Source organism: Poromitra crassiceps (genome assembly GCF_964638095.1).
Source record: "Poromitra crassiceps genome assembly, chromosome: 20".
Lineage (NCBI taxonomy): Eukaryota > Metazoa > Chordata > Actinopteri > Beryciformes > Melamphaidae > Poromitra > Poromitra crassiceps.
In genome coordinates this window covers 3,876,034-3,901,153 of record NC_139637.1, presented here as the reverse complement: position 1 = coordinate 3,901,153, position 25,120 = coordinate 3,876,034, and the positions used below count along the sequence as shown (strand labels likewise).

Below are 25,120 nucleotides of genomic sequence, written 5' to 3'. Positions count from 1 at the left end.
TACAAAATGTCTATGGGGAAAATAGATGGCGGATGAAAATCTCTGGTGCAGTGCTGAAGCAGGAAGTAGGCGGTCACTTTGCCTCTCTATAGAATCGTAGCAAAGACCTTTTAGATCATGGTTATTTCCAGCTACATTTATCCCGCTTTTAATCTACCCTTCTCGAGGCCGGACAGCTTGATTGGACGTGACGGGCATTTCGTTCTCAGCAGTGAAATCACAGCTGATGGCCAGTCAGAGGCTGGGAGGAACCACTTGAGGGCAGGGCAGGGGTGTTCTATGACATACAGCCTCACGTTATGAATGGATTTTCCACTTGTGCTTTCCAACCCGGCCCAGTGTGACCTCAGAATGAATGGTTTTCCCCGCTACTGTCCCCATGATCTCATCCTCGTTCAGTCCTTCCTGGACTTCAGCCATGTTTGGAGTTCTTTAAGCTCCTGCCAGTATAGCCCATGGCCACACTGTATAGCAATCTGTCGGCTAAATGAAGTGAGTTCAGTCCGGGGAGGTCTCTTCAAAGAGGTTCTGTCCAGAGTCTAATTTCAGTCCGAACCCCCCTGGTTCCTCCTGGAGCAGGTCTGCAGACCCCCATCATCTCCATCGAGCCGCACAGCGCCGCGGTGCGTCTGGGGGAGTCGGCCAGCTTCAGGTGCAGGGTGTACAGCGGAGCGCAGCCCGTCAGACTGGAGTGGAAGCTGTCCAACAACCAGCCCCTGCCAGGTGAGGAGCCAGGAGAACACACACCACTTCTGATGAACGAGTCTGCTTTCTACAGAGAAAACACACACACACATTTCATCATGTCTTCATTATTGACAAGCAGTTACAGCCACAGTCCACCTCTGAAGTCCCTTTATTTATTTATTTATTTATTTATTTATTTATTTATTTATTTATTTATTTATTTATGTATTTATTTATTTATTTATTTATTTATTTATTTATTGATTTATTTATTTATTGATTTATTTATTTATGTATTTATTTATTTATTTATTTATTTATTTATTTATTTATTTATTTATTTGCTCAGCACTCTGCAAACAAGAATGACATTGCAGCACACTTCTCTGACTTACACAAGATTTGATGACCTGCGCTCCAGAATTTGTGCTAGAGAGAAAGCCTGTGAAATCAATTGGATTACATTAGGCCAGTGGTTCCCAACCACTGGGCCGCGGACCGGTACCGGGCCGCAACGCATTTGGTACCGGGCCGCGAGCCCGGTCAAAAAAAAAAAAAAAAAACGATTGTACAGACTACAAACATAAATAAACGTCAACTTGAAACTATGTTTCAACTACCACACAGCCTATAATATTATAGCCTATGTTTACTTTTTTTTTTTTTTTAATTGACAACCGGTCCGCGACTTTTTTTCCCATCTATCTACCGGTCCGCGGCACAAAAGATGTAGGGAACCCCTGCATTAGGCGACTCATTTTTTGAATTCTTACTTTTTCGAAAGATTCCGTCAGCGTGAATTCTCCAAGTCAGGCCTTAGATCTCCAGTGATTACAGCAGATCTGATGTTTCGTTTGCAATCTCTATCCCACAGAGAACGTCAAAGTTGGCCCTGACGGTTCTGTTATTACCATTGCCAACGCCCGCTCGTTCAACCAGGGCACCTACCGGTGTGTGGCCAGCAACCTGTTTGGCATCACCCAGAGCATCGTGTCTCTGATCGTCAGAGGTAATTCACATATTCTGGCATGCATAAATACACACACACACACACACACACACACACGCATACACGTGCACACGCACACACATACACACACAAACACACACACACACACGCACACACACACACACACACAAACACACACACACACACACACACACACAAACACACACACACACACACACACACACACAGAGGGTACAATAGGCATTTCCGCTAACACTAGGCACAGCCTGCTTTTCCATTGCCGCCGCCGCACACCTCCAAACCTACTCTCACAAGTGAAGAGCTCCCCCTAGTGCCTGACTAGGTGTAATGTTATTTCGTTGTCTGTGCCCTCTCAGAGTCCCCTGTGGCCGCTGTCACCCCTAGTGGGCCCGTGCGGGTCAGGGCGGGCGAACCCATCAATCTGGAGTGCCAGGCGTCAGGAGAGCCACGCCCCTCGGTCACATGGCACAGGCTGGACAGCACCCGCAAGACCATGCTGAGCAGCCCGGTGCCCATGGAGTCAAACGCCGTCATGCAGGTAGGTGCTGGTATAGCACACACACACCATGGTCAAAACGTATCTACAATCCATGTTTGAAATCAACCCCTGTCTTGTTTTGAGGTTGTGAATATTTTGATGGCTTAGAGATACATGTAAATGGCCTGCATTTATATAGCGCTTTTATCCAAAGCGCTTTACAATCAGTAGGTAGTCTACATTCACCCATTCATACACCGATGGCAGCAGGCTACCACGCAGGGTGCCTACACACCATCGGGAGCAAGGAGGGTTAAGTGTCTTGCCCAAGGACACAGCGACAGCAGCTGGGAGGGAGCGGGTATCGAACCGCCAACCCTTGCGTCATTGGCCGACCCGCTCTACCTCCTGAGCTAAAGCCGCCACATGTGTTTTTCTCCTCCCGTGCAGATTCTAGCAGCTCGTCCAGAGGACACGGGCACGTACGTGTGCACGGCGCGCAACAACGAGGGCACCTCTGAGACCCGGGTGGAGGTGATCGTGGAGGGAAGCTCTCTACTGCCCACAGCGCCCAGGGCATCTGTGCCCGAGCCACTCATGATCGTGGTGGAGGGGCAGACTGCAACACTGCGCTGCGACGCCCACGGTAAAGATGGCTACCAATCTGCGTTTTACAATGAACGCATTTTCATGTCCATGCCTTTTTGCATCGTCTTGTATGTTTACATCACTGTGCTGAAAAGAGTCACAGCGTGTAGAGTTAAATTGTTAATTCGTTAAAATTAGATCATAATTTACACTTTTTTCTTTGACACTGTTCTGTACCTCCCGTCCTCTAGGTGTCCCCCCTCCTAAGATCACCTGGTCTAAGCTGCGGGCCCCTCTGCCTTGGAGACACAAGGTGGTGAACAACAGCCTGGTGCTGCCCAGCGTGGGCCGACAAGACTCTGGAGAGTATATCTGCAACGCCACCAACAGCATGGGCACCAGCGAAGTCACCATCATGCTGGACGTAGAGAGTGAGTCACACATAGAGCCTAGCATCTAGCTTTAGTAAAGGTTCTGGACCAGAGCCTTTACTAAAGCTAAAAGCCAGTGATCGGTTCAACCGGAACTTCTGGTTGAGCCGATCACCCGTTCAACAAACATACGTTTTCTCCAAACATCTCAGCCCCTCCCTATGCCACCTCCATGCCCGACGACCTGGCTGTGCGTGTCGGGGAGGTGATCAGGCTGCAGTGCCTGGCCCACGGCACTCCTCCGCTCACCTTCATCTGGACCAAGCTGGAGGGCAGCCTGCCCGCCCGTGCCCAGGCCAACGGAGGGGATCTCCAGATCAACCTGGCCACCGCCGAGGACGCTGGGAGCTACAAGTGTGTGGCCAGCAACCAAGTGGGCAACAGCGAAGTGGTGGCTAAAGTCACAGTCAGATGTAAGTTGATATGCTCATAACATCATAATCATTGGACAAACTTTGAAAGTTTACGTTCATTTATTTTACAAAGACATAATCACAGAATCTCTAAACTACCAAAAATATAAGGCAAAGTCTGAACTCAAACGCGACAAAACAGCCCTACAGGACTGTATGTAGTACTACACAAAACATCTGTCTAAACACACACACAAAAAGACTCACTGATGCACACAGATAGCCAACTGTTAGGGGCATCTAGACTAGAGTGTGACATTGACAGACAGAAAACAGGGGGAATCAAATACAGTCACAGTTATACTTTTTGATATTCAGTTAGCCCTAACTAACGTCTTTTGCTCCCTCTCCGCTCTCCCCCTGTAGCCCCCCTGGCAGTGCGTGTATCCCCCCAGGTGGAGGTGAAGGCCCAGGGCAGCGCCGTGGAGTTCACCTGCTCGGCAGCAGGTGGCGTAGAGACCAAAATTGAGTGGCTGAAGGAGGGCGGTGCCCTGCCGCCTAACCACCACATCAAGGACGGGGTGCTCAGGTGAGTCGTACTCGACACCAGGGGGAAAAACTGACTGTTTGAATGTTACATGTGAACTTAACACTGATGTTCTTTCTGCTGCTCCTCTAGGATTGAGAACCTTGAGCAGGGCAATGAAGGTGTCTACATCTGCAGGGCCAGCAGTGTGTATGGCCAGGCCCAGGACACGGCCAAGCTCACCATCCAAGGTCTGCTCCATAATATCCTGCTAGTCCACCCTGCTTCATCAAAACCTTTTCTTCATCTATTCCATTCTAATTGGATGCCCTTCCCCCCACCTCTCCTGCTCCCCCCACAGCCCTGCCAAAGGTGATGATCAACGTGCGCACGTCGATCCAGACCGTGATGGTGGGCAACTCGGTGGAGTTCGAGTGCCAGGCGGTGGGCGACCCCCAGCCCACGGTCAAGTGGAGCAAAGTGGGCGGGTCTCTGCCGGCGCACATCCTGGTGAAGGGCGGCATGCTGAAGATCGACCAGGTGACGGAGGCGGACGCCGGACAGTACCGCTGCACCGCCACCAACGACGTGGGCTCGGTCCAGTCTCAGGTGGTGCTCAACGTCCAGTGTGAGTGCACTTCCTGTTCCTGCACACGCTACATGTACACACACGCACACGCGCAGCATCATGTGATCATCAAGTCAGTTTCTCACAGGATACATTCTACAGGGCAGGGAAGCTCTCTACCGCCCCATCTGGCGGAGTCAGGTTTAGAAGCTCTCACCACCTCAGTTCTAAATCATCTGTCTTTGCTTGGTTCCCGTAGCTCTTCCTCAAATCGCCTCCCTGCCTGAAACGAAGGAGGTGACAGTCGGCTCTGACGCCGTCTTGCCCTGTGTGGCTTCAGGATATCCAGTACCTGAGATTAAATGGTCCAAGGTAACGAGACCTTTGTATTCCTGACATTTTTAATTCAATAAAACAAAGACTTAATTCCATAAAACAAAGACATCATGAGGAGGCATCTTTTCTACACTTCCTATCCACCTTATGTAGCCCCGCCCACTTGACCCATTGTATCACGACTTCCTGTTCAAGGCTCCTCTCCCCTCCTCTTCTCCCCTCCTCTTCTCCCCCTCTCTCCTCTCCCCTCCTCTCCTCTCCCCCTCTCCCCTCCTCTCCTCTTCTCCCCTCCTCTCCCCTCCTCTGCTCGCCCTCTCTCCTCTCCTCTCCCATCCTCCTCTTCTCCCCTCCTCCCCCTCTCCTCTCCCCCTCTCCCCTCCTCCTCTCCCCTCCTCTTCTCCCCCTCTCTCCTCCTCCTCTCCCCTCCCCTCTCTCCCTTCTCCTCTCCCCTCGCCCCTCCCCCTCTCCCCTCTCCTCTCCTCTCCCATCCTCCCCCTCTTCTCCCCCTCTCCTCTCCCATCCTCCCCCTCTTCTCCCCCTCTCCCTCTCCCCTCCCATCCTCCCCCTCCCCTCCCTTCCTCTTCTCCCCCTCTCCCTCTCCCCTCGCCCCTCGCCCCTCCTCTTCTCCCCTCCTCTCCTCTCCCTCCCATCTTCCCCCTCTTCTCCCTTCCTCTTCTCCCCCTCTCCCTCTCCCCTCCTCTCCTCTCCCATCCTCCCCCTCGTCTCCCCCTCTCCCTCTCCCCTCCCATCCTCCCCCTCTTCTCCCTTCCTCTTCTCCCCCTCTCCCTCTCCCCTCTCCTCTGGTTACCCCCACCCACCCCAGTCAGCGGTCGCCTTTTATACACAGTCCCAAACAATGCAGGACAACACGATTGGCTGGCTCAGATTTGAACAGATCTGAGCCAGCCGATTGGCTGTTATCCTGTGATGACGTAATGTCCTGTGACCCATGACCGGATGGACCATATATGGACTTCCTCCCCCCGACTTCCTCCCCCCGGTGCTATCATAGCTGCTGACTGTTACTGCACTATCCGAAGCAATACCAACCCCGTGCAATCCATAAAGGTACATGGACGTTACTCTGCAGAAACTACAGTAACAAAATCACGAATTGCTCTGTTTTTGGAGCTCTGCATGTCTGTGTTTGTCTAGTTAACGCAACGTTAGCTAACGGCTAACATTCGCTAGTTAGCCAACCAACCAGCAGCTAACATTAGCTAGCTAGCTAGCTTACCGGAAGCGATATTTTTTCCGGATGATGGCGAAGGCATAACCCACCCCTGGCCCTCTCTGCCTCTGATTAGTGGCAGCGTTATAAACCATAGATATCATATGACTATATTAAAAACATAAACACACTGGCGTCTTTCGTAACTGCTGTATGTCTGTCTGACGGTCTGACCACAGACTGTAGAAAGAGATGCAGGATAGCCAAGCGAATGTGTTTGGATGGAAGTTTGACGCTAGGCCAATCAGAGGCAGAGAGGGGCGGGTTATGCCTTCGCATAGCCTTCGCCATCATCCGAAAAAAATATCGCCTCCGGCACAACAACGCTTCCTACCCAGCGTGTGCACGTCTTTCCGACAGGGGTGGTTGTTAGCGGGTGGACCCCACAAGGGACATAAAGAGCGAAATAGGCTACCTTGTTAATGTGTCTGTCGGAGAGGGAGCGTACCTATGTTCCCCGGGTCCTATATTCCCCGGGTCCTATGTTCCCCGTTTTTGTGGGACCGGGGAACATAGAACCCTTCCTAACCTCCCCCAGACCCTAACCCAAAACCTAACCTCTCCCACCCCTCACGCCTAAGGTCGGCATTGCGGGTGGTCGGCATAGCGGATAGACACCCCAAATGTTACGGAGAGTGTTAAAATCGGGGGACATAGGACCCGGGGAACATAGGGATGACCCCGTCGGAGACACGGCCTAACGATAACATTTAATATGAGCCGAATATCAGCCTGCGCTCAGCTATGTATACAGGAAGTAAACCGGATATTCAGGTGGGTTGTGACGGTTGTTATTGTTGTCAAGTTAAAACTGTCTATATGCTGGCTGACTTTTTGTCAATCTAAAAGATGGAGAAACACTCATTTACCACTTAAGGAACACTATTCTCCAAATGAGAAGGTGGGTCATACTGAGTTCAGGTGGGTTTACCCTCCACTAGATCCCTGCATATAAGGTCAATGATCGGACAGAGTAAACAACTTTACTGATGCTATTTGACTTTGTTCAGATTTCTACGGGATGTGTGACCCATGCCATGTGTCTCTCTGTGTCTGTCTTCTGCATACAAGCTGGGAGAAGAGCTTCCTCCTAAGTGTTTCCAGGAGGTCAACGTGCTGACGGTTCCTCGCGTCGCTCACGAGGACTCTGGGACGTACGTGTGCACCGCCTCCAACAAACAGGGCAAAGTGGAGGCCTTCACCACGCTCAACGTTCACGGTCAGTCTGCTGAGTGGATGATGAACATCTGACACCGTCAGAAGACGTCTAAATGAAAGGAAGGAAATGTTGGATATGAGTTGTGTTTGTGTCTGTTATGTCTGTTGTGTTTGTGTGTGTCTGTTGTCTAACTTTGAAATGCTGTGTTTGTGCAGAGAGAGTGATGCCCTACTTTGCACAGGAGCCCCTGTCCTACCTTACCCTGCCCACCATCAAGAACGCCTACAAGGCGTTCAGCATCAAGATCAACTTTAGACCTGATAATGTCGATGGTAAGAAAGTGCCTACTTATATTTGCTAGGACAGTTTCATTCTACACTGTATTTGTTTACACTTTTGAACACTTTGTTGCTCAATGTTGTTGAACGTAACTTTTTTTCCGCTCTGTTTACCATGTCTGTGATGTATAATTTCCCTCCGTCTTCTGCTCCCTCCCTCACCTCTCCCTCCCTCTCTCCCTCCCTCCCTCACCTCTCCCTCTCTCTCTCCCTCTCTCCCTCCCTCCCTCACCTCTCCCTCTCACCCACGTGGGGTGGGAAGGTCTCATGTTGTACGCCGGTGAGTCTCAGTGCTTGAGAGCCACAGTAACTCAAGACTGAATTCAGGAGGCCATGTTGCTTTTTTTGGGCTGCGTTACACGCGTCACCGTCATGCATCCCGAGCACAGAGCTGTTGTTGTAGCGGCTGTCAAAGAGATGCTAAGTGGTGAATGTTCTCATGCAAGCTTTGCAGTCATGAACGCACAACCACTTGTCAGAGTATTATTACCATCATCAGCCTCATGGTAACTGGATAACTCTGAGCTATACTTCCTACTTCCTGTTCTGCTCCATCAGCTTCTACGTGACCCCTTGTATCATAGAACTCTGGCGATGCAACATCTAGGCACATGCGTTTCTATAATGATGTATTTGTTGTAGCATCACTACATTCAAAGAAATAGTGCGCTCGGTCAAATATTGTTTGCAAGGACATTTGATGGATTGTTTTTGCCTTCCTAGGTGCCAGATGGATGTGGGGTTTGCAGGACATTACTGTGAAAGCTGGAAAGATTAGAAAATCACAGGAAAATATTTGCAACTTGTCAATGTAGTATTTTATTTTTATTTTATTTTTATTTTATTTTTATTTTATGTTTATTTTTATAGTCAATATTTTTCCTGTGAAATTACCTGACTACATTTTTAGCTGATGCAATAAATCCAAACCCATCTGGTAACTAACTGGTTAACAAATGCGACAAATTAGTTTGCAAAAACTATTTGACCCATGTCTGACTTTGGTCAACAAGAAGATGGATTGTCTCAGTGTGTGACACAAATACTGACAATATGCTCAATATTTTTGGCCCATCAGCCTTGTTGTTGTGATGCATATTTAAGCAGCAGTCCACTTTCTTCTTGATCGCTCCCTTTCAGAGCTATCAGAGCTGATAAAGATATATGTGTAAAGAGGCATGATGCCAAACTGCCCCAGCTTTGACCATAGAGAGGCAAAGTGGAACGTCACTTCCTGCTTCAGCACTGTACCAGAGATTTTCATCCGCCATTTATTTTTCGCATCGACATTTCGTAAAATGCTTATAAAAAGAGTTTTACTCGTTCAAACCAAGCGTTCAGCTAACGCTATAATCGGGAGAGACCATAGAACAAAACGTAAACAAATGCGGTTCTGAAGAAAATATTTTTTCTATGTTGTTTTTTTTAGGTTTTGGTCCGCGTGAAATGCTCTATGGTCTCTCCCGATTATAGCGTTAGCTGAACCGTTTGGTTTGAACCAGTAAAACTCTTTTTATAAGCATTTTACAAAATGTCGATGGGAAAATAAATGGCGGATGAAAATCTCTGGTACAGTGCTGAAGCAGGAAGTAGGCGGTCACTTTGCCTCTCTATTTCACCATGTGTTGCCTGTGTGGCCCATGAGAGCATGTGTTCCTGGCATGTGGGGGGGGGGGAACAGGGGGACTGGCAGTGTGGATATGACCAGCTGTCCCTGGCTGTTCCTGATGCCCAGGCAGTGTGGATATGACCAGCTGTCCCTGGCTGTTCCCAGTGATGCCCAGGCAGGATGGCAGGATAATATAACCTGGCTGTGGTCGGCTTTAAACCCGCCTCACTATATAGCATGCTGCTTTTACCATTCAGCTTTCAATGAGTTTGACCTCCTGTGTGAGTGAGCAGCACAATGTAAAATACCTTCATCTTAACAAGTCCTTTAGTCTCATATCTAAAGAGAGATGTTACCAGCTGGATGAGATGATTCCACGTATTTGAATGCATGCTTCACTTGTTTCAAGACTTTTCTAGAGATCATTTTCAATATAATAAAACAAAGCAGAAGAAGGCAGATTTGCTCCGTTACTAACAGGAAAATGACTCGTTTGACTCGTGAAAATTCTTGAAAAATAGTTGAGTTGCATTAGAATTCGGTGAAGTTCAATCAGTTAAATGACTTGTTAAGATGGGTATTATTGCAGGACATAGGTGTAAGTGCTTGCCAGTGTGTGTGAGCACTCTATCTGCTCTGGCCGTCCAGGTATGATCCTTTACAATGGCCAGAGGAGGACCACGGGAGCGGACTTCATCTCTCTGGGACTTGTGGGCGGCCGTGTGGAGTTCAGGTCAGGTCTCACTGAGCTTCTCAACTTCTCTTCACTGACCTGTGGTCAACAGCGATGGACCTCACTGATGATGTCGCTTGTCTCCTCCTCAGGTTTGACGTGGGCTCCGGCATGGCCACCATTCGTGACCCCAACCCAATCAAACTGGGAGAGTTTCACACTGTCGAGCTGTACCGCAACCTCACCCTGGGCTATATCAGTGTAGATGGAGGGGAGCCCATCAACGGCAGCTCTCAGGTACTCCGGTACTAAAAGATATAAAATAATTAAGTGTGCATAATTAGATTAATTAATGTCAGTTATTCCTGAAATGTACATTTTCTCTCCTCAGGGCAAGTTCCAGGGACTGGATCTGAATGAGGAGCTGCACGTAGGCGGTTACCCCAACTACACCCTCCTATCCAAAACCGCTGGCATCAAAGCTGGTTTTGTTGGTAAGACATATCACTCTGGTTACCATATTCCGGTTCATTTTCATGGTAATAATACGATGCAGAAAAGGTTGAGCTATGTGCGATGACTTGTCCTGATTGGATTTTGGTACAATCCAGGCTGCATCCGCCAGCTGCTCATCCAAGGTGAGGAGGTCATCTTCAAAGATCTTGACCGCAGCTCTACCGGCGTCACCAACTGTCCCACCTGCAAAGATCACCCATGCCAGGTCAGTTCTGCAGAGTCACACGTTTCTGGATCGGAAAATGAAAGCAGTATTTGTCCCCATATTATATTCTAGAATAACAAATTACTTTCTTCTCTGTGATCCAGAACGGAGGGAGGTGTGAGGATTCGGATGCCAGCTTGTATAAGTGTGGCTGTCCCAGAGGATTCACAGGCAGCAACTGCCAGCACCACTCTTCCCTGCACTGTCATTCGGGTACATGTGACACACCAACTGACCATGTGACACACCAACTGACCATGCAGACGTGCCACCGCAGTAGAGCTGCCACGATTAACCGATTAGTCGATCGACAGAAAATTAAACGACAACTATTTTGATAATCGATTAATCGTTTTGAGTACAATTTTAAGAGAAAAGGTCTCAATTCTCTGATTCCAGCTTCTTAAATGTGAATATTTTCTGGGTTCTTTACTCCTGTATGACAGTAAACAGATATTATCTTTGAGTTGTGGACAAAACAAGACATTTGAGGGCGTCATCTTGGACTTTGGCAAACACTGATCGTACCATTTTCTGACATTTTATAGACCAAACAACTAATCGATTAATCAAGAAAATAATCAACAGATGAATCGATGATGAAAATAATCTCAGCATTACGTGCTGAGAAGAGTTTGATGTTTGATGTCTTTCTGCTGGTGATCTTCACTCCCCACAGAGGCCTGTGGACCAGACGCCACCTGCATCAACAGGCAGAACGGCCTGGGCTACGACTGTCGCTGTCATCTGGGCAAGTCTGGGAACAAGTGTATGGATGGTAAGACACAAAGTCAACCCAATCGTTCCTGGAGAATAATCAGGACTGTCTTTAAGACCAAAACCTCCTTCGGGATATTCAATAAACTGGCGTGTCCTCCTTCCACAGGCGAATTGGTGACCACCCCATTGTTTGACGGCGAGGAGTCGTACATAGCCTACCCTCCGCTGACCAACATCCACGATGACCTGCGCGTGGAGCTGGAGTTCAAGCCGCTGGAGAGGGACGGCGTGATGTTCTTCTGTGGAGGCAAGAAGATGAAGGTGGAGGACTTCATAGCCGTCTCCATGGTGGACGGCCACGTGGAGTTCAGATATGAGCTGGGCACAGGTGAGGTTCTCCTGGGTAGAAACTAGGATGCTCCAACTATCACACTTTCACATGACTCTTACTGTAGCAGCATTGAAATTGTGTGGAAACACCAACAAAAATCTATTATAGTTTTAGAAAAGCATAATTTGTTTCTGCCTTTATATAACTTGCATCAGTTAGATAGTACCTAGTATGATCTGCATTATGGATTTCCATTATAAAGAGTCTTCTGGCTTGTGAGGCTAAATTATTCTTGTAAATCTAAAAGGTGGGTAAACTCTATTCCAAATTACTTCTAAATTAAAATGTGAACTTAATATCCAAGAAGCTCCTTTTTTCTATTTTTCTTTTTAAACTCTATTCCACAAATAAAAAGGGGAATAGTGAGTTCTGGTGGGTTCACCCTCCACTCCATGCCTGCATATCAAAGGATTGATACTGTAAACTTTTTGGGGGGTTTTCAGGCCAGGCAATTCTTCGCAGTCCAGAACCCGTCTCGTTGGGCCAGTGGCACAGAGTTGTTGCCGAGCGGAACAAGAGGGCCGGACACCTGAAGGTGGACCAGGGTCCAGTGGAGAGGAAGACGTCTCCAGGGAAAGCCCAGGGCCTCAATATCCACACCCCTATGTACCTGGGAGGAGTCCCCACCATGGACATCCTGCCCAAGCCGGCCAACGTCAGCGAACTGTTTGAAGGGTGTATAGGAGAGGTGAGATCTCTGTTGAGAAGAAGATTCAAAAAACGATTCTCCCTTAGGTGGTACCTTCAACGTGTCTGCACTACCCCCCACTCAGGTCTCCATCAACAACAAGAAGGTGGACCTGTCCTACAGCTTCACAGAAAGCAGAGCCATCCGCAAGTGTGTGGACAACAGCCCCTGCGACCGCCGGCCCTGCCTGAACGGTGGTCACTGTATGTCCAGTGCTGAATATGAGTACCAGTGCCTCTGTAAGGACGGCTTTGAAGGTGAGGAGGACTCTCTGCAGGGTGTGGACCACCCACCACAATCTGTGCATAGCATAGTCTTCAGATAAGGGTTAGGTTAGCATCTATCAAATCTTCCCAGAATTTCTAACAACACGCCAACCTCAACTCCAGTATATCCTCTGTATAAAGTCCAAAACCCTACCACTTCCTCTGTGACCTTTGCGGGAACTTGACCTTTGACCCCCCCGTGACCGGCATGTCACCCTGCAGGTGAGCGTTGCGAGGTGGTGAAGGACGTGTGCCAGAGCAACAGTCAGTGCCAGAACGGCGGCAGCTGCGTCAGCGGCCAGTGTGTCTGCGCTGCAGGCCACACCGGCCTTAACTGTGAAGAAAGTAAGAAGTGTTAACTCACAATGCAACCAGTTCTATACGATGAGCTTTTAGTCAAAGCCACAAATTGCAGAACAAATGGGGCTATTGTGTTTTCATTGTATGTATTTTCTGTCTTTTTTTATTACAATACACTTTAATTTCAGTAGGACGCAATTAGTCTAAAACATAGCAATGTTAAAGGAACACTCCGCCCATTTTCAACCAGCTTTGTATCATTAGCAGATCAGTAGTATATCAGGAAACTGTAAACGGTTTTGAAGTCTGTCATTTAATTTGACAGTTATTGAGTGTTAAAGTGTGTACCAGTGACATCACTGGTCCGCACTAACTCAAATTAATAACTCATTAACTCAAATCAACTCTCAATAACTGTCAAACTAGATGAATGACTTCAAAACCGTCATCTAGTTTGACAGTTATTGAGAGTTGATTTGAGTTAATGAGTTATTAATTTGAGTTAGTGTGGACCAGTGATGTCACTGGTCCACACTTTAACAGTCAATAACTGTCAAATTAAATGACAGACTTCAAAACCGTTTACAGTTTTCTGATATACTACTGATGTTCTAATGATACAAAGCTGGTTGAAAATGGGCGGAGTGTTCCTTTAAGCTACACCTGGATGTTGTGATTGTACAGCTGGGGGCGATAAAAAATCCCTTCAGATCCTATCAGCCCTCTGCAGAGAGCATGTGTCCTCCTACAGGACACATGTTAGCTCCTGCCTACACCTGTATGTGTCCTCCTACAGGACACATGTTAGCTCCTGCCTACACCTGTATGTGTCCTCCTACAGGACACATGTTAGCTCCTGCCTACACCTGTATGTGTCCTCCTACAGGACACATGTTAGCTACTGCCTACACCTGTATGTGTCCTCCTACAGGACACATGTTAGCTACTGCCTACACCTGTATGTGTCCTCCTACAGGACACATGTTAGCTCCTGCCTACACCTGTATGTGTCCTCCTACAGGACACATGTTAGCTCCTGCCTACACCTGTATGTGTCCTCCTACAGGACACATGTTAGCTCCTGCCTACACCTGTATCCTGTCGACAAAGACATTGATGATCAAAGAAGAACCAGCACAGAGACAGACAGATATATAGTCAGGAATGAGCCCATGTGATTCACATTCTCCATAGTACGAAGCCTCTCTAACGTCAGACAGCTCATTGTGAGACCCATCCAGCATTGGGTGAATCCTGCTAAGTGATGAAGTGTCTTAGGCCATGTTCAGACTAGGAGGCCAAATCTGATTTGTGAACTTTAAATGACCTATTAATGATTCTATCCAGATTGGTTTTATGAGTCTGGACGCTCAAAGTCTGATTTGTGTCACTTGTCCCAAACCACATAGGGAGGTAGTTTCCAATCTGCTTTCGACTGATGTGACTTCGCTGTGTGGACGCGCTGATCACCCAAATCAGATTTGAGAGTGTCTTTTGCAGGGGGCGGGGACTTGAAGAGCAGACATGCAAACACTGCCAGAAACATTGTATGTTGTTGGCTCATTGGCTCATTGTATCTGGACACAGATCCGACTTGAGCACTTGCCCAAATCAGATTTGTGGCAGTGCGGACACACTCCCAAATCAGATTTGGCAAACCAATCAAGATAATGATGATTAATGACTTTAGCAGCAAATCTGATTTGCCTGTAATGTGAACGTGGCCTTACTCCCTGCCCTCTCCTGGCTGTATCCCGCAAACGCAGGCCAGGTCTCCAACTTCTCCGAGGCCCTGTGGAATTTGGAGGGTAGCGGGGCGAATGGTACAGTATCTCAATATTCAGTCTGCCTGACAACACCGTGACTAACAGGGGGGGCCCGTCTGACCTCGAGGGGCCCCACATCCCGTCCGGCCCAAAAAGCCCGAGCCGTCTACTGCCTAACACACACACGCGCACATAAAACACAAACCAGAACCACATGTCTGTACTGAACTGGTGCCTCTTACCCCTGTGGAAATCTGGGAGAGGGGAATTCTGCATCTCTTCTAAGTGGTAGTGGTACCGGTACTGGTACGGTAGAATGCAGTTGGGAGATCAACTGGTTGGTGTGCCGAGCTTTTGTGTAGCACCTCTTTTTTTTTATACGTTTTCAAAGATGCTATGAATGTAGAATTCCCCTTTTTTTAATTTCTTCTTGATCGTCATGTCGAGTCCTGTAATTTAACTACTCACTCTGCAACATTAAATCTTGTCTCTGTCTCCTTCAAAACTGCCTGTCCGTACAGGGAGAAAGAAAACAGCAACACACAAAACCACTCACTTTTCCCGCTGAACTCATCTCGTTGCAAACTGAGAAGATGCATTTTAATGTACATACATTTGATGGCAGCGCTGTGTTGTTACTAACAGCTGAAAGTGTCCGTTGAAAGCACCATGTGATGGTTGTTTGGGTGAGTTGAGATTTCTCTTGAGCATATACTTTATCCAGTAGGCTATTTGTGCATGGAGCCATGGTGTTTGGTGAGATGGAAGTCTGATGCCTATCTCTTGGTCGGAGATGTTTGAGGAATGGCAAATAACGTGTTACTGCTCGTGTATTGGTGACGACTGCCAGCTGAGTCTGGAGCCTGGTTTGAGTTGTACTGAAGTCTTTGGATTGTTTTGGTTTTGAAATTGCAGCAGTTGAATGTGTTATTTGCATCTGGATTTTGGGCAAAGAAATTAAATCTAGGGTTAGCATATTTTCATTTACATTTACAAAATTATGTGCTTTATTACCTCCTGTCTTCTTGTATAAATGTTGTATCTAACCAAGCCTACCTTACCAGGGTTTCTTCCATCCTATCGCCACTGGAGGGCGCCATAACACTGAGGATCAGAGTTTGTAAGAATTATTCTAATGCTGTTTTTATTTTATTTTATTTATTTATTTGTAGATTCACCATATATGTATGCAGCATATTTCCACCATGATGGATACATTGCCCTTCCCAAACCAATTTTCCCCAGAAGGTGAGTGCAGTTCCACTCGTCTGCATTGATTGCATGCTCTCTCAAGGTGACTTCAGGTGAAGATATAAAGTCATGTCTTCCTCTGTGTTTCAGTGCCCACGACTCCCCAGAGACCATCGAGCTGGAGATCAACACCAACACGCCTAATGGCCTGATCCTGTGGCAGGGAGTGGTAGGTCGTGCTCCACAACCATGGGTCTGGACCTCAGACCTAAACCTAACTCCAGCCTTGAATATAGAACCAGAACCTGATTTTCACATCCTCCCTCACCCTAACCTCCCTGCTTCTCAGCACTCCCAATCATCACCACTACCTGATTTGTAGATTCCATGTGTTAATGAATTAGTAATCAGTCATGTTCTCACATCATTCTCACATCAGTCTTTTAAAATGTCATTGATAAAACTGCATTTTCTCCTGAATGAACAGCACTCATCACCGCACTGACTAGTTAACCCTCGTGACACTGTGGCTGTGACATTGTTGGGCATGATGACCTGCTTGATCTGACACCACTAAGTTCTAATAATGCATGTTGCTTCTAACTCACCCTCCATTTTCCTCAGGAGACCAATGGCGCACGCCATTTGCGAAAGGTGCATGCTAGTAAAAAGGTATCCACTCAAACACCAAAACACTCATCTTCTGGTTTGGTTTTCAGAACGTGTGCTTTTCTGTACAAATATGTACACAATGACTTGTGGTCAACGGTAAAGATACATCCTAGGAACCACCTGTTTTGAAATGTGCCAGCATCTCGGAAAGAATAAAGTTATGTTTGTTATTTTTACAGTACCATGGCTTTTGCATGGAAGGTTTTACGTCACAGTTTGTAGTAAGAAGCAATCTGTCCACGTTACCTTGCTATTATATCAAAAAATACTATTGTAGCTCACAGGTTGTTCAGTGGCCAATAGGAGCATTATAAAGCGCCTTGTTAATTTTCATGGGGCAGGACATTCGCACAACGTCTCCTTCCGTTCCTTCACCAACTCATCTCTTTGATTCCCAGGAACTGGGAGAGCAAGGCAAAGGGAAGGACTTCATCAGCCTGGCTGTGAAGAACGGACGCCTTGTTTTCAGGTGACTGAGCCCAGTGTACTCCTGTAGCTACAGTCATACCTCACATACTGTACTTTGTCCTCGGATGAGACTGATCTCATATAGAGAGGCAAAGTGAACGTCACTTCCTGCTTCAGCACTGTACCAGAGATTTTCTTCCGCAGTTTATTTTCCCATAGACATTTCGTAAAATGCTTAGAAGAATAGATTTACCTGGTCAAACGAAACGCTTCAGCTATATTTTGAATCGGGAGAGACCATAGAACATTTCACTCAGACAAAACTTAAAAAAAAACAATATATATATTTTTTTTTCTTTAAACCCGCATTTCTTTTTTACATTTCGGTCCGAGTGAAATGTTATGTGGTCTCTCCTGTTTCTAAATATATCTGAACCGTTTGGTTTGAACAAGGACAAATATTTTTATAAGCATTTTTCAAAATGTCTATGGGAAAATAAATTCTAAAAATCTAAAAATTCTAAAAGTACAGTGCTGTAGCAGGTACGTGACGTTCCACTTTGGCTGTCTGTAGCTACAGTCATACCTCACATACTGTGCTTTGTCCTCTGATGAGACTGATCTCATAATAGCTACAGTGGTGTCAGTTGGCAGTGAGCTGGTGGGATGGATCAGTGTTATTCCTCAGCTCACGTTACTGCTGCGGTGATGCTGATGATGTGTGTGTGTGTGTGTGTGTGTGTGTGTGTGTGTGTGTGTGTGTGTGTGTGTGTGTGTGTGTGTGTGTGTGTGTGTGTGTGTGTGTGTGTGTGTGTGTGTGTGTGTGTGTGTGTGTGTGTGTGTGTGTGTGTGTGTGTGTGTGTGTGTGTGTGTGATATCCAGTTACCAGCTGGGCAGTGGAGAGGCAGACATCACGTCCCGGGAGGCCATCAATGATGGCCAATGGCACAAGGTCACAGCAGTCAGGTATGATAGTATATATTATTTCATCCTTTAACTCCCACTGTCAATTCATGTCAACTCGCTGCCTATTTAACGCCTATTTAACTCAAACTGTAAATTTCATGTCAATTCAATGCAACAGAACACTCCTCCACTCATGTACATATTGTATATATATATATATATATATATATATATATATATATATATATATATATATATATATATATATATATATATATATATATATATATATATATATATATATATATGATTTGATTGCACTTAATTGCAACGTTGTGATTGTCTTTTAGTTATTTTTCCTACTTCTTATCTCTGTATATTGACCTGACCACTACACTGCATACAGACACTAAGACAAATTCCTCGTATGTAACTTGCATACTGTGGCAATAAAAGTGATTCTGATTCTGATTCTGATTCTGATTCTGATCCTGTTTACACAGTTTGACACAGTTCAGCTATGTTTAACTATGTTTTTTTTTGTTTTTTTGGTCATGTTTTTTCTTGTCCTGCAGAACTGGAAAAGACGGATACATCCAGATAGATGGAGGAGCCACGCGACACGGACAATCTAAAGGCAGAAGCCTCATGGTCAACACCAAGGGCAGCATATACCTGGGTGAGTGGACTGGATTCAAAGGAATAGTTCGCTCAAAATGAAAATGATCTACTCACCCAACTACTGGGAGAAGTCTGAGAACTTTCTCCAAATAGGTTGTGCAGCATTGGCAAAGTGTTTTGCCAACAATTGCACCATGGGTCCAGTCTAATTTTCACTTAATTATCTCCTATTTGTAGGTACATTTCAGGTATAAAGAGACAGTTTTATCACTGGTTGATTTATTTGTGTGTGTGTGTGTGTGTGTGTGTGTGTGTGTGTGTGTGTGTGTGTGTGTGTGTGTGTGTGTGTGTGTGTGTGTGTGTGTGTGTGTGGGGCTTGCGTGCGTGCCTGCCTGCGTGTGTGTGTGTGTAACAGGAGGAGCCCCAGACATCACTAGTCTGACCGGAGGGAAGTTTTCCTCGGGCGTAACGGGCTGTGTGCGGAACCTGTCGCTGATGAACGCCCGGCCGGGTCAGCAGCCCGCCCAGGCCATCGACCTGCAAACACACGCTGCCCACGGCCTCAACGTGCAGCCCTGCTCTTCATAGATCACACACACACACACACACACACACACACACACACATCTAAACGTATACATACACAAAAACACATCACACACACACACACACACACACAGACAGACACACACAGACAGACACACACACCCAGAGACTATGGAGTGATGTCACAGTCAAACACAGCACACACACACACACACACAGAGAGAGACGGACACACATAGAGCCTGACACAAACTTGGTGCTTTGCTGCTACCAAAACAACGACGACACAAACGAAAAGAAAATCACGATGACGCGACAGGATACGATTCTCTGTGTGCATTAAAACCAAAAAAAAGAAGAGAGAAAAATTGAAAAATGATATTAACAAGTCTTCTCTTCCTCAGTGTTGTATTCTCGATGAAGGACTATTAACACAGGAGAACCAGTACAGTTTACATACTCCCAGCAGTAGCTTTAGCCATGAGAAGAGTCAGAGTCAAACGTATTAGGCCTTCTACGATGGGTCAGATCCTATGGAGGTGGAGATGTTTTTACAGCACTGAATTTTTATTTATATACATATGAATATATATATATATTATATATTTGTGGGGGGGAACATGCAAACTAACCATAACTGCTCTTCTACTTTTCCTAGAGTTTATTCTGGGTTGTAATACTGTGTGTCCAGGGCTTTTCACAGGCCTAACTGTATTAATACTTGAAGACGTTTAGGCCTTGTTTCTTCACTTCTGTAGGGGAACCTTCTGTAGGAGAACCTTCTGTAGGGGAACCTTCTGCGCGAGCGGGAGAGGGGAGCGCACAATGGTCACGGCACATGCAGGCTTCAGCACACAACTCAGGTCATTCGATTCACTCAAAAGAAACGCAAATTTTAGAAATACTGCTGCTTTTTAACGAGTCACAAGACACTCGCCTTCATACTGTAGCATGGTTGCCTCTTCTGTGTCTATATTTTGTTCTTTTTTTAAATATATATATATATAAAAAGAAATGAACCTTGGTGCTATAATGTCAGACATGAAAGGGATAGTTGTGATGTTTTGACGTGTGGTTGTATGAGGTACTGCATACAGTCAGTGGACTACACGCAGTAGAATGCAGTGTGGAGACTGGCTGCGTCAGGCGAGTAGAGCTGTCTGCTGAGTGTGAACAGGGTCACGAGCAAAAGCTTAAAAAAAAGAAAACGGAAAACGCTTGCATACTGCTCACCTGACGTACTGTAATCCAAGTCTCCACAAGCCCTGAGATGCCAAGTTGACTTGAAAACACATAATTTACATTTTGTTCTAGCTGAAATCTGCACTGTAGCCAGGTGCGCGAGGAATAAATCGGGCACGTGTAGCTGCACATATTTCAGCTAAGAACAGGGTGTCAATGTCATCTTTTCAAGTCAACTTGGCATCTCAGGGCTTGTGGAGACTTGGATTACGCCAGGTGAGCGGTATGGAACCTTTTTACGTTTGTTTTTCTGGTTGTTTTTTACGTTTTTGCTCATGACCCCAGCTTGACTTGCTCACTCAGCAGACAGCTTGTACTGCATGTAGTACACCGACTGTATGCAGTACCTCATACAACCACACATCAAAAACATTTGAAGTATTCCTTGAAGATAGCGTGCGCAATCACACACTTCCCTGTCTGTCGCCTTTTGCTGATGTTGTAGAGATGTAGAGAGGTGTCTTTTGGGTTGCCGAGATGAAGAATGCATCTGTGTTGAACAGGATATGCTAGTTAGCTTTTTGTTATTGGAGCTAATGTGCATGAGATTTGAGGTTGATTTTATGATTATATGACATCATTTGTTGTCTCCACAGCCTTATTCGATTGAGTAGATCTCAAAAAAGGAGTTTGTAAGAACTGAAAAATATGTTTTTTTTTTTTAATGTTTTGGTTGTTTGATTACATAGAAGACACTGTTTTATGTATGAACCTATCTGCCAGTCAGGTAACAATATCAGTATCAGTTGAGGATGTGTATATGCATGTTAAGTAAATGTGTTGGTTCTGTATGTCTCAGCGCCCCCTTCTGTTTCTCACAAGTCACTCCAAGCTCCATATGGTATCAAGAGAGGTGTGTGTGTGTGTGTGTGTGTGTGTGTGTGTGTGTGTGTGTGTGTGTGTGTGTGTGTGTGTGTGTGTGTGTGTGTGTGTGTGTGTGTGTGTGTGTGTGTGTGTGTGTGTGTGTGTGTGTGTGTGTGTGTGTGTGTGTGTGTGTGTGTGTGTGTGTGTGTGTGTGTGAGTGTGAGAGTGAGTGAGTGTGAGAGTGAGTGAGTGTGAGAGTGAGTGAGTGAGTGCATGTCTCCTCATCCATATCCTCAGGAGGGTCAACGCAGAACTGCCTCAAGATGTTACTTCCTTTCAGGTTTGGTAGCCTCAGTAGCTATAAAACCAGTGTAGTCAACCCCTGAAGGCGACATGTTGCCTTCAGGGTCTGTAGGCTGTTGTACCTGTAGAGGATCGATGCGTCTGCAACAAACCGTAGGACACAGTTGGAGTAGGTTTTTGGTATTGTGAGAAGGCAGTGGAAGCTGCAGGTGCTGTGACCAGTTAGTGCAGCTCGTTCATAGTAAGGCATGCTCGCTCGCCCGCCTAGTTGACCACAATACAAAACCATAAATGGCACGTTCACTTTTTGGGGTTCACAAACCTTTATTTTTAAGCTTAAAATATTTGTATTAATATTCTAAAAATGAGCAACTATCCTTTCACTTAGAGTTGCTTCATTTTTATTTATTTTTTTGTTTTTGTGTTTTTCTCCTCTTTTCCACGGCTTTTGTTTCAATTCTGCTGTTTTTAGAGAAATCACAAAAGCTTGCTATTTTCTTTCCTCTGGTTATTGTGCATTGCCTCCCACATGCCCTTTGTGTTGCCCCCCTTCATGTTTGAGTTTGAACATGCCCCCCACTGTAAGTGCCCCCCCCCCCCCCCCCCCATTGAAGTTCCCATGATCCTCCAGCCACCCCTGGTAATCTCTTTGGAGGGTCCATCTGAGATACCTGACTGGAACTGGTCTTAGTTTTTCACTTCACTAATGATGAAAACGTGTATATCTTAGGCTCCCAATGCAATGAATGGTCTGTTTATCTATAGAGCAAGGTGGCGTCATGATGACTTAAAATGTGTATTTGAACATGAGGCTTGTTTGAGTTTGAGAGAGTAAAGCAGAGTAGCATGCTATGGCTGCATCGGTGTTGGGCACCTGCTGTGTACAGGTATCTGCTCTAAAACTGGATTTTCATACACTGTACATGGCCCGTCTCCCAATGCATAGTTATCAGGACACTGTCACTGTCACAGGGCTTTTTTTGATTGTGTTTTAGGTCATTGCAAAAAATAAAGCATGGGCTGCAAGCAACTGTATATGATATAGGTGCACTTTCAGTAATGATGAGAATTTTTGATTTTCAACTTTCAAATTGTCCATATTTGTCTATGTTTCACTTCTTAATGACAGACAAAATATGATCACCGAGTTCAGCGAATGAAAGTGTACCAGATGAGATGTTGTCTGTGTCGGGGACAATCTGCTCGTGCTCCTAACTGATCCATTTCCAGTGTTGAAAGGACTCTCGCCCTTCCCTTGGTGTTTCTTAATTAAAAACAAAATTCATGTGCTATTTATAATCTCCTGAGTTTTCACTGTACTTTGCTGTGTTTCTGCTCTGTGTTGGGGGGGGGGGGGGACTTCCTTCAGATTTTCTGCACCTAATCACTCGATTGTTCCCACATCGGCCATTGTATAAGCAAGCCTTTGACCTACTAGTCCCTTGGGAGGCACTGAGAGAATGACGGGTTGATTACCCAGTCTATTGACAAAGTCAAGATCCAATGTTCCCCACTGGAAGTTACACCCAAATCAGGTTTCTCAAATAAATGTATCCCATGGCCATATACTGCAGAGCTCCATTCTTACTGCAGGCTTAGGTAGGGCTTGGACAGGGCTTTATTGACAGTGGATTACCCTGGCAGTAGAAATGAAACAATGGATGTTGTGAACGTGCCACTGTTTATAGCCATACTATGCATGTTGGAAGAAAAGATGTTAGTTTATTTTTTATTTTTGGAAAATAAGAAGGTGAAGCAGCATACAGTAAATGATTAGATGAGCTGTTGATGTTGGCAGTTTATATTTATGATTACATGACTATATTGTACAGTGATATACAGCACTAAGATATTTGGGTTTGTGTGCAGCTGCTGATTAAGATTTGCAGAATAGAATTCATTAACAAGTTACACTTGGAATAAGCTTATTCATGAAGCATTGTTGCAGCAAACTGAATTACTCTCGCTGACAATGCTGACATCCATAGTCTACAGTTATGTAAGCAGATTAGAGGGGCGTCTTCCATTTGGAATCAGCCATGTGAAGTCAGCTCTAAACTAATCTGGTGTCAGACTGTCAGAGGATTTGATTTGTCCAGTACCACAGGATGTTAGGGCAGAATTTAATACTGCGTTTTGCTCCTCCATCGGTTTCAGGTGTCACGTCAAAAGGGTTATGTAAGGTGTCAGTTGAATGAGATGTCAGAAGAAGTGTGTCCTCTATTTCAATCAGTGTTGGGGGTAACTCATTACAAAAGTAACATATTACATGTAATATATTACTTTTAGCAGTAACTCAGTAATATAACTTATTACTTATAGGATTTCAGTAATATTATACCAGTTACTTTGTCACATAACTCAAGTTACAAATTGAGTTATTTTCTTTTTTAAATCAAAGCACATATTTAAATAAAGATACAAAAATGTCCTAATCAAACTGTTTTTATGCAAATAACCACTACAGATGACAATAACAAAGGAAAAGAATAACATTTAGAATTTTGGATAGTTTACACTGACTTCAAGGCGGTTGACATAATTTTTCAGGATGGTTCCAGGTCAGCGAAGTCATGCTGCTGCCGTTGTTTAGGTGAAAGTAATGCAAAAGTAGTGTAATAAGTAACGAGTTACTCTATACAGACAGTAATATTGTAAAGTAACTTATTACTTTCAAATGAAAGTAACTAGTAATATGTAGTATATTACATTTTGAAAGTAACTTGCCCAACACTGATTTCAATACATGTGTCCATCACACACTTTGACCTATTGCATTGTTCAAAAGGTGAGATGTTATTCTCACAATATTTCAAAGGAGCCTCTTTGACTTGGTTGACAGAAGGCACTCATATTCTTATACTGAAAGATCAATACGTCTTTATTTTGAAATACAATCAGCAATTATCTTAGCTGACAAGACACTGTTGCAGTGAATAACAGTCTTTTCCATACTTGCCGATATGCAGATGGAACTTGAAATATGTTCAGCTCCATATATCTCTAGTCAATTCCAACAATAGGCTTATCAATGTTTTCCTCCAAACCACTGTATAGGCTACAGTGACCCTGTGACCTCAAGTGTAAGTGCAAAACCATATTGTCATTATAGCCTTGACCAGTTATTTCAATCTAGTCACTCTATTCATTTAGATTAGTTTTGTTGAGCATAACACAGATTTGATGCTTCATTCACATTCACAGCTGTCACTAACCAGGTAGAACCCACAAGCAGACGACACAGAGGCAGAGAGGCTCAAAGAGTTGTATTGTATTTCGCAGGCCACGTTAAGGGAACCGACCCGGGGCTGAATGCGGAAGTGGAGTCGGACATAGATTGAGGACGGACCGGGACGCAACGATCCTTGCATGATGGTGGCGTAAACGTGGTGGAAATATTCTAGGTACCTTACCGATTTTTCGCTTTCATTAAGTCAGCTGTAATTGACCAACAGAAGACTCTGTATGTATGGATGATATTATCGCGAATATATAAACTAGAGGCGAGGCGCCGTTTAACACTGAGAGAGGAAGAACACAGATTCATGGTTTCGGTTTCGTTAGCTCTGAAGCTAATGGAGCTAACGTTGTTGGAGCTTTGAAAAAC

At 45.4% G+C, this 25,120-nt stretch overlaps 1 protein-coding gene across 1 annotated transcript in view; it reads left to right on the top strand.

Moving 5' to 3' along the window:
* Positions 1 to 20,492, top strand: part of hspg2 (heparan sulfate proteoglycan 2) — a 148,529-nt gene extending 128,037 nt beyond the window's left edge. The window contains exons 59-89 of the mRNA XM_083657119.1: positions 580 to 723; positions 1,562 to 1,696; positions 2,035 to 2,216; positions 2,607 to 2,802; positions 2,996 to 3,175; positions 3,328 to 3,588; positions 3,955 to 4,117; positions 4,208 to 4,305; positions 4,416 to 4,682; positions 4,882 to 4,994; positions 7,261 to 7,408; positions 7,564 to 7,680; positions 7,949 to 7,966; positions 9,944 to 10,028; positions 10,121 to 10,265; positions 10,360 to 10,462; positions 10,580 to 10,689; positions 10,794 to 10,902; positions 11,369 to 11,467; positions 11,576 to 11,797; positions 12,244 to 12,488; positions 12,574 to 12,745; positions 12,977 to 13,099; positions 14,821 to 14,877; positions 15,993 to 16,068; positions 16,162 to 16,240; positions 16,636 to 16,722; positions 17,082 to 17,152; positions 17,974 to 18,057; positions 18,573 to 18,676; positions 19,034 to 20,492. Of these exons, the coding sequence (XP_083513245.1) occupies positions 580 to 723; positions 1,562 to 1,696; positions 2,035 to 2,216; positions 2,607 to 2,802; positions 2,996 to 3,175; positions 3,328 to 3,588; positions 3,955 to 4,117; positions 4,208 to 4,305; positions 4,416 to 4,682; positions 4,882 to 4,994; positions 7,261 to 7,408; positions 7,564 to 7,680; positions 7,949 to 7,966; positions 9,944 to 10,028; positions 10,121 to 10,265; positions 10,360 to 10,462; positions 10,580 to 10,689; positions 10,794 to 10,902; positions 11,369 to 11,467; positions 11,576 to 11,797; positions 12,244 to 12,488; positions 12,574 to 12,745; positions 12,977 to 13,099; positions 14,821 to 14,877; positions 15,993 to 16,068; positions 16,162 to 16,240; positions 16,636 to 16,722; positions 17,082 to 17,152; positions 17,974 to 18,057; positions 18,573 to 18,676; positions 19,034 to 19,206 (4,166 nt within the window). The 3' untranslated portion in view covers positions 19,207 to 20,492. The remainder of the gene's footprint in view (positions 1 to 579; positions 724 to 1,561; positions 1,697 to 2,034; positions 2,217 to 2,606; positions 2,803 to 2,995; positions 3,176 to 3,327; positions 3,589 to 3,954; positions 4,118 to 4,207; positions 4,306 to 4,415; positions 4,683 to 4,881; positions 4,995 to 7,260; positions 7,409 to 7,563; positions 7,681 to 7,948; positions 7,967 to 9,943; positions 10,029 to 10,120; positions 10,266 to 10,359; positions 10,463 to 10,579; positions 10,690 to 10,793; positions 10,903 to 11,368; positions 11,468 to 11,575; positions 11,798 to 12,243; positions 12,489 to 12,573; positions 12,746 to 12,976; positions 13,100 to 14,820; positions 14,878 to 15,992; positions 16,069 to 16,161; positions 16,241 to 16,635; positions 16,723 to 17,081; positions 17,153 to 17,973; positions 18,058 to 18,572; positions 18,677 to 19,033) is intronic.
* Positions 20,493 to 25,120: the final 4,628 nt, after the last annotated feature.